The 9,835-nt window shown below is 33.7% G+C and overlaps 1 protein-coding gene across 1 annotated transcript in view; it reads right to left on the bottom strand.

Moving 5' to 3' along the window:
- Positions 1–537: 537 nt before the first annotated feature.
- The window catches only part of VRK1 (VRK serine/threonine kinase 1), a 146,054-nt gene continuing 136,756 nt past the window's right edge, over positions 538–9,835 (bottom strand). The window contains exon 13 of the mRNA XM_036753066.1: positions 538–2,311. Coding sequence (XP_036608961.1) covers positions 2,271–2,311 — 41 coding nt within the window. The 3' untranslated portion in view covers positions 538–2,270. The remainder of the gene's footprint in view (positions 2,312–9,835) is intronic.

Below are 9,835 nucleotides of genomic sequence, written 5' to 3'. Positions count from 1 at the left end.
ATAATTCTCTATTTTGTAAATGGGGGCAGCTAGGAGGCCCAGCAGAGTTGGGCCTGAAGTCAAGAAGACCTTTTAAATCTAGACTCAAGACACGCTAGCTGTGTGTCCCTGGGTATGTAATTTAACCTTGTTTGCCTCAGTTTCTTCCTCCGTAAAATGAGCTGGAGAAGGAAATAGCAAACCACTCTAGTATCTTTGCCAAGAAAACCCCAAATGGCAGGAGCAACTAAAAACAACTAAACAACAACAAAAATTTTGTAAATGGGTGTAAATTAGATCTTTGGGAGGATTTTAAAATATGAAAACACCAATGGCAAAGACTCATCAAAGCAGTCTGATAAAAAAGCAAAAAACTATTCATAGACTTAAAATTATAATAAATATGAAAATCAGAGAATCATGATTTATGTCCCAATTCTAAATTCTGTAACATTTAGGATGGATTTGTGGACTATATGTTGGAATTATTTGAATATATTAAATAATTTCAGTTAAATTTTTTAAAAATCTCATTAAACATACACAAACACATTCAATGTATATATATTCAATATTGTTTAATTCTGAACCATTAAAAATAAAGCTGCATAGTTATATATAAGCACTAAAATAAGAAAGGCAAATAATCTCATACAGATGGCTTAGAAGGGTATATCTATTTACAAACTATCTCATCAAAGGAGAAATACATCTTAACAAAGCTTCCTCAGCTCACCCCAGTTCTCTCCACTGAAATACTCCTATAGCATTTGTCCTATGCCATTCATTGAACACTCAATCATATAACTACAACTTTTCTAAGACTGCTGTTTAACTTTCTGTATGTATATTAGTAATAATAGCTAATATTTAGATAGCATTTTACAACAACTCTAGGAAGTAGGTGACATTATCCTCATTGTATAAATGAGGAAAGAGAGGCAGATAGAAGTTAAATGACTTATCCAGGGTCATACCACTAATAAAGAGGCTGACGCTGGATTTGAACTTAGGTCTCCCTGACTCCAGGTTCAGTCCTCTATCCACCGCACCAGCTAGATGTCTGCCTTATCCTCCTGAGTACACTGTATGCTCCTCAAGGGCAAGAACTCTTACCATCAGAGCTTTCTTTTATTCTTCACAGTGCCAGCACCTAGCACAGTGTTGTACACATAGTAAGTGCTTAATAAATTGCTTATGAAACTGAATTCTATCGGTGCTCACTGAATATTTACTGATACAATAGTAAATTTATATATGAATCAAATAATGTTTAGAATTACATGTTTTTCCTCAAATGCAAGAAACCTTTATTACACCTATCTGTATCTCCTATTTTCTTGGTTGACTGATAGGCTGCAGCTATATCTGAAGCAAGGTGGTGTTGCTTAGAAGAAAAGAAATGCACTTTTAACTGATGAACTAAACTAGAATGCTAGAGTTTGGGAGACAGGTTTCCTTTTGCCATTGACCACAGACAACTCATTTAACGCTGCAATGTATCAGTTTCTCTTTTACAGAATCTGGACAAATATCTGCCTCGATGCTCCCTTCAACCAGGATTTTGTGAAGATAAATGAACTAAGATGGGTATGTTGTATAACACCTAGAGGCCTGTGTATTACCACATAAGACAATACTAAAGGTAAAAATGATTAAAACGACAATCATAAGCTGTCAACAAAATACCTATTCACTGATTACTAAATTTCAAAGGTACAAATTTATAATAAACTTCAAGGTAAAAAAAAAACCACATGTTTCAAAAGCCTAAGAATTCTTTACTTGGGAGAAAAATTCCCTCTTAAAATTCCACAGATAACTAACTCTACCATGGAGGGGGGGAAAACCTATACTGGATCAAAATAAAGTTAAGTGCATATGAAATATATTACTTTCTCTCCAATATAGCTAAGTATATTGAGAATTTTTCCTTGTATAACCTCCAAAGCATCAAATTGCTTATACAGTTTTTTTTAAAATAACACCTGCTAACATTTAACTTCAGAAATTTAAACGTTTTCAGGATGTCACAAAATGCATTAAATGATGATAAAATGATTTGAAAATTTCATAAATTGGACTTAAAGCATAACAAATTATATGAAGTATTTATTTTAATAAAAATCTTTAAACACTCTTCAAAGACACAAGGATTTAAAAATATTTCCACCACCCTTCCTCCCAAGATGCACATGAAAATTAAACACAACACGAGAAAGGAGAAAAGAATCATTATTGAAAAAAGGAGAAATGAAGCAAATTCTGTACGTGGGCTTATTGTATTCACTCTACTTCAGGTCTCTCTTGACTCTCTTTCTGGTTCTTGAACCTTTAAAAAATAAGAGAATACAAATTAGGAACCAAACTACAACCTACAGTAATGCCTGAGAAAATTACATTTTCTATACAAAATTCTTATACCTTTAATGCAAACTACATGGAAGAGGAGGAAGTATTTTTGTGCTAATGATAGCTAACACTGCTGAACCCCTTTTAAGTTTTACAAAATGGTAAGAATGTCTTCTCATCTGATCCTCACAACAACCATATGAATCAAGCACAACAGATTATCATTACCTTTATTTTATAGATAAGGAGAGAGGGGGAGAAGTGAGGAAAAGAAAGACAGAAAGGGAAGGGGGAGAAAGCCAATTTTCTATTCATAGTTTCACTAGGAATTTGAATTACATAGAATATACCTGGCTTATATAGGTACAAAAAAAATGGAAGAATTATTTGAAATTAGAATTTATTACAAAAGTTAGAAATTAATGCTACAAAACATAAACAGCAGCTCAGAATTAGGTAAGGGACTACTATTACTATTATGAAAAGAGCGTGAAATTTTAATTTATTTCATTTTTTTTGGAGGGGGGAATGCAGGGCAATTGGGATTAAGTGACTTGCCCAAGGTCACACAGCTAGTAAGTGTCTGAGGCCAAATTCGAACTCAGGTCCTCCTCACTCCAGAGCTGGTGCTCTACTCACTGCGCCACCTAGCTGCCTCTGGAATTTTAATTTAAATATATTGTCTTTTTTTTTTAAGAATCATTTTTTTAATTTTTATTTTTAGTTTGCAACACACAGTTCTACATAATTTTGAGTTCCAGATTTTCTCCCCTCCCTCCCTCCCCAAGAGGGCATGGAATCTCATATAACTACCACGTATAACTTCGCATTGAATTAATTTATACACTAGTCAAGTTGTGGAGAAGAATTATGACCAATGGAATGAATCATGAGAAAGAAGAAACAGAACAAAAAAAAAAAAACCCAAAAACAAAAACAAAAGAAAAAAAGGGAGGAAAAAGGCGAGCATGAAGTGTGCCTCAATCTGCATTCAAACTTCATAATTCTTTCTCTGGATGTAGGTAGCATTCTCCATCGTGAATCCTTTGGAGTTGTCTTTGTACCTTGCGTTGCTGAGAAGAGCGAAGTCTGTCAGGGTTAGTCCTCACAGAATCCATATATCTGTGGTTGTGTACAATGTTCTCCTGGCTCTGCTCCGCTCACTCAGCTTTATGTCGGGTAGGTTTTTCCAGGCTGTTATGAAGTCCATATCATCCCCATTTCTTATGGCACAATAGTATTCCATTACCTTCATATACCACAGCTTGTTCAGCCATTCCCCAATTGATGGGCATCCCTTTGATTTCCAATTCTTGGCTACCACAAAAAGAGCTACTATAAATATTTTTGTACATATGGGTCCTTTTCCCGCTTGTGTGGTTCCTTTGGGATACAACCCTAGAAGTGGTATTGCTGGGTCAAAGGGTATGAACACTTTTATGGCCCTTTGGGCATAGTTCCAAATTACTCTCCAAAATGGCTGGATCATCTCACAACTCCACCAGCAATGTAACAATGTTCCCACATCCTCTCCAGCATTTATCATTTTCCTGTTTTGTTATTTTCCCACATCCTCTCCAGCATTTATCATTTTCCTGTTTTGTTATTTTAGCCAATCTGACAGGAGAGATGTGGTATCTAAGAGTTGTTTTGATTTGCATTTCTCTAATCAGTAGTGATTTAGAGCATTTTTTCATATGGCTATAGATAGCTTTAATTTCTTCCTCTGAAAACTGCCTGTTCATATCCTTTGACCATTTCTCAATTGGGGAATGGCTTGTATTCCTATATATTTGGCTCAGTTCCCTGTATATTTTAGAAATGAGGCCTTTATCAGAGATACTAGTTGTAAAGATTTTCTCCCAATTTTCTACTTCCCTCCTAATTTTTGTTGCATTGGCTTTTTTTGTACAAAAACATTTCAATTTAACATAATCAAAATTATCCATTTTGCATTTTGTAATGCTCTCTATCTCTTGTTGGGTCATGAATTCTTTTCTTTTCCATAAATCTGATAAGTAAACTATTCCTTGCTCTCCCAAATTACTTATAGTATCAGCTTTTACTACTAAATCATGAACCCATTTTGACTTTATTTTGGTATATGGTGTAAGATATTGGTCTATGCCTAGTTTCTGCCCTACCATTTTCCAATTTTCCCAACAGTTTTTGCGAAATAGTGAATTATTAGCCCAGAAGCTGGCCTCTTTGGGTTTATCAAAGAGTAGATTGCTATAGTTGTTGACTTTTCCATCTTGTATTCCTATCCTATTCCACTGATCCACACCTCTGTTTCCTAGCCAGTACCAGGTAGTTTTGATGACTGCAGCTCTGTAGTACAGTTTGATATCTGGTATGGCTAGGCCACCTTCTCTAGCATTTCTTTTCATTAATACCCTAGATCTTCTGGACTTCTTGTTTTTCCAGATGAATTTTGTTATTATTTTGTCCAGCTCAGTAAAATAATTTTTTGGTAGTTCAATTGGTATGGCACTGAATAGATAGATTAATTTAAGTAAAATTGTCATTTTTATTATATTACCTCGGCCCAACCATGAGCAACTGATATTTTTCCATTTATTTAGATCTGACTTTATTCGCGTGAAAAGTGTTTCATAGTTATGTTCATATAGGTCCTGGGTTTGACTTGGCAGATAGACTCCCAAATATTATAGTGTCTACAGTAACTTTGAATGGAATTTCTCTTTCTATCTCTTGCTGTTGGGCTTTGTCAGTAATGTATAGGAATGCTGAGGATTTATGTGGGTTTATTTTATATCCTGCAGCTTTGCTAAAGTTGTTTTTTATTTCAAGTAGCTTTTTACTTGATTCTCTAGGATTCTCTAAATAAATTATCATATCATCTGCAAAAAGTGATAATTTAGTTTCTTCTTTTCCTATTCTAATTCCTTCAATTTCTTTTTCTTCTCTTATTGCTACAGCTAACGTTTCCAGTACCAAATTGAATAGTAGGGGTGATAATGGACATCCTTGTTTCACCCTTGATCTTATTGGGAATGCATCTAGCTTATCCCCATTACAAATAATGCTTGTTGATGGTTTTAGGTAGATGCTATTTATAATTTTAAGGAAGGTTCCATTTATTCCTATGCTTTCTAGTGTTTTTAATAGGAATGGGTGTTGTATTTTGTCAAAGGCTTTTTCTGCGTCTATTGAGATGATCATATGGTTTCTGCTAGTTTTGTTGTTGATATGGTCAATTATGCTAATAGTTTTCCTAATATTGAACTAGCCTTGCATTCCTGGAATAAATCCCACCTGGTCATAGTGTATTATTCTTGTGATAAGTAGCTGCAATCTTTTTGCTAATATTTTATTTAAAATTTTTGCATCAATATTCATTAGAGAAATTGGTCTATAATTTTCTTTCTCTGTTTTGACTCTACCTGGTTTGGGTATTAGTACCATATTTGTGTCATAAAAAGAATTTGGTAGGACTCCTTCTTCACCTACTTTCCCAAATAGTCTACAAAGTATAGGAATTAGTTGTTCTTTAAATGTTTGCTAGAATTCACATGTAAAACCATCTGGCCCTGGAGATTTTTTCCTAGGGAGTTCATTGATGGCATGCTCAATTTCTTTTTCTGAGATGGGGTTATTCAGAAATTTTACTTCCTTTTCTGTTAACCTGGGCAGTTTATGTTTTTGTAGATATTCATCCACATCTCTAAGGTTGTCAAATTTATGAGCATACAATTGGGCAAAATAATTCCTAATTATTGTTTTGATTTCCTCTTCATTAGAGGTGAACTTACCCTTTTCATTTTTGATACTGGTAATCTGATTTTCTTCTTTCTTTTTTTTAATCAAATTGACCAAAGGTTTATCAATTTTATTGGTTTTTTTTTTCATAAAACCAGCTCTTTGTTTTATTTATTAATTCAATAGTTTTCTTGGTTTCAATTTTATTAATCTCTCCTTTGATTTTCAGTATTTCTAATTTGGTATTTAATTGGGGGTTTTCAATTTGCTCTTTTTCTAGTTTTTTCAGCTGTATGCCCAGATCAGTGATCTCCTTTTTCCCCATTTTATTCATGTAAGCATTTAGGGATATAAAACTTTCCCTAAGAACTGCTTTTGCTGCATCCCATAAGTTTTGGCATGTTGTTTCATTACTGTCATTCTCTTGAATGAAGTTATTAATTGTTTCTCTGATTTGTTCTTTGGCCCACTCATTCTTTAGAATTAGATTATTTAGTTTCCAATTAATTTTTAGCTCATTTTTCCATGGTTCTTTGTTACAAATAATTCTTATTGCATCATGATCTGAAAAGTGTGCTTTGACTACTTCTGCCTTTCTGCACTGGATTGTGAGGTTTTTATGCCCTAGTACATGGTCAATTTTTGAGTATGTGCCATGTACCGCTGAGAAGATAGTATATTCCTTTTTATCCCCATTCAGTTTTCTCCAGAGGTCTATCATATCTGCCTTTTCTAAAACTCTGTTTACCTCCTTAACTTCTTTCTTATTTATTTTGAGGTTAGATTCATCAAGTTCAGAATTTTAATTTAAATATATTGTCTTAAACCCTGGCAGGATTTGGGGTTGTCCTGGGATGATGAAATCTCTTCCACTAGAATTCGATTTTCCCATAACAAACATTTAGAATAAAAAGCTACATTTGACACCAAGAGTATTTTTCAGGCAAGAAATTGCAAATGCCGGTTCCTACTCAACTACCCTTACAAAAGTTGGGCAGTTCATCTAAGAAGATTGCTATATAAGATTTAGAGGGGGGCAAATTTGTGAATAAGTACCTACAACTACATTAGCTAATAAAACAAATTTTCACCTCATTTTGATGATACAAGATAACTGTCAGAGTGAAAACGATTCTGTAGTCCATAATCAAAAATTGTATTAAAGAGACTAGTCTTCTTTCCTGCAAAGTACAAGCTGTTATTTATGTCCTGGCAAAAACATGCATCTTTTATGACATATAACTAACAAGAACCAGCTATTAAATGTTTCCTACCTGACAGGCTTAACTTGACCACTGAAAATATATTTTTATTTTAAAATTTTATTGATATATTTGGGTTTTATACTACTCATATTTCCCAACATATTCTTCTCTCTTTTACCCTCCAGAGAGTCATCCCTTATAACAAATTTTAAAAAGAGAAGAAAAGTAGTTTGGCAAAATTAACTAATAATCAATCAAGATATTATATGAAGTATTCCAAACTTGCGCTCACTCTCACCTCTAAAAAGAAGGGAGGTACATTCTCATACCTATAAACTGGGGCCAATCTAGGTCATTATGATTTCACAACATTCAATTTATACTGTTTCGTTGTTCTCTTCATTTACATTATTGTCACCATGTGAATACACACACACACACACACACACACACACACACACACACACACATATATATATATATATATATATTTCTGGTTCTGCTAAGTTTATTTGGTAACAATTCAGATAAGTCTTTTAATGCTTCTCTGTATTTTTCATCACATCCACTGTTTCTTACAGAGTAGTAACATATTATTACATATATTATTAAGATACTATTACATATATACCATAAGTTTGTCTTTCCACAAGCACTCAAACACTATTTCCAACCTTTGTCATTTTGCCAACTTGCTGAGTGTGATATGAAAACTTACAGTTGTTTTGATTTGTATTTCTCTTATTAATAGTATGTGGAACACTCTTTCATATGGTTGTTAATAGCTTACAATTATCTTTTCGAAAATTGGTTGTCCACATCCCTTAACCTCTTATGCACTGGGGAATGACTTTGGTCTTACATATTTGCGTCAGTTCTCTATATATATCTTAGCTATAACAAGAGTATTTGATGTAAAGACCTTTCCCCCAACTGGTTACTTTCCTTCTTATCCTAGATATATACATTTTATTCATGCAAACACTTTAGAATATCAGATAATTGAAATTACCTATTTTATCTTTTGAGATCGATTGCCTCTACCCCTTGTTTGATTAAAGATCTTTCCTTCTGTACTGAAGACATACATCTATCTTGACCTTTTATATCATATGTCATAAGATGCTGATATAAACTAGAAGTTTTTAACTTGGAATCTGTGAAACTTGTTTTCAAAAATTTTGATGAATATATTTCGCTAATTGGCTTTTATTGTAATCCTCAGTATTTTATGCATTTAAAGGCAATGTTATAAGAATAAGCTCATAGGCTTCATCAAACTGTCAAAGGGGCCCATTAGAAGGGAAAAAAAAGCTTAAAAGCCCTGATATAAACCTAAGTTCTGCCAAACATTTTCCAAATTTCCTAGAAAGTCTTTTCAAATACAGTATTCCTCACTTAAGTAATTTATATTCTTAGGTTAGCTGAACTATATAATTGAGTTCAACTGATTCTTCCTTAACTAGTATATTCATTGGACCTACTTTGTATTTTTTGAATGATTCAATGTTTTAGTTATTACTGATCTATAGTGTAATTGGAGATCTGTAAGTGCTATTTCTTTCATTCCTCCCTCTTACCTCCATATTATTTCCCTTGATATTCAAGATGCTTCTTCTTTCTTATTTGTTATTTATTTTGTCAAGCTCTGTTAAGTAACCATTTGGTAGTTCCGTACAACACTATAAATTCATTTAGGCTGTATTGTTGTTTGTATTACATTAGCGTGACACAGCCAGGAGCGCTGAATGATCTTAGTTCATTTAAGTTAATCGTTATTTCTTTAAGGAGCATTTGGACTTAAATCTTTATGGGTACCGCATGTACCTTGGTAGACTTTTTTTCCGATTTTTCACCTGTTGTGTAGTCATTCTGAATGGGACTCTCATTTTTATTTTCTCCCAGATTTAAAACAACAACAATATTGCTGTATTAGAAAGGCCGTTAATTTCTCTGGGTTTGTTTTACATTCTACTTTACTGAAAGTATTGTCTCAATTAGCTTCTCTGCTGATTTTTGATGATTCTCTCCAAAAAATATCATGCTACTAGTAAGTGAGAATGGTTTTGTCTTTTCCTTGACTGTGTTTTTTTCTTATTATTGTTAATATTTCAAAATTTCTGTCAAACAAGAGTGGGGAAAAGGGTAGACTTGCTTTACTCCTGTATTTACAGGAAAGCTTCTAAAGTTTCCCCACTGTACATGAGGCCAGTTTTTGGTTATTGTGATTGTTTGTCTGTCATGACATCACAAGCGTCATCACAATCTTGACTTGCGTGTAAATTGGATTTGAGTGAGGCTGAACTATGCAAAGTCGTCAGCCTTGCTCCCTCCTTCCGAGGTACTGGAGTCCAGTAGCAAGACAAAGGTCAAAACAACTGGCGATAATGCAAGATGCAGCAGGTGACCTTGGCCTTTCTTGGGAAGAATGTTAGATATGGTAGGAAAGGGAGGGTGATGCCAGGTTGTAGAGGGCCTTGATTAAATAGGAGATAGAGAAATCTGAACTTTATTTGAAAGGTATTAGGGAATCACTAAAGTTTTTTGATCAGTAGAATTACATGACCAAATTTATG

The sequence above is a fragment of the Trichosurus vulpecula genome, chromosome 3 (assembly GCF_011100635.1).
Source record: "Trichosurus vulpecula isolate mTriVul1 chromosome 3, mTriVul1.pri, whole genome shotgun sequence".
Lineage (NCBI taxonomy): Eukaryota > Metazoa > Chordata > Mammalia > Diprotodontia > Phalangeridae > Trichosurus > Trichosurus vulpecula.
The sequence above is the reverse complement of the archived record's forward strand: the minus strand, read 5'-3'. Positions and strand labels throughout refer to the sequence as shown.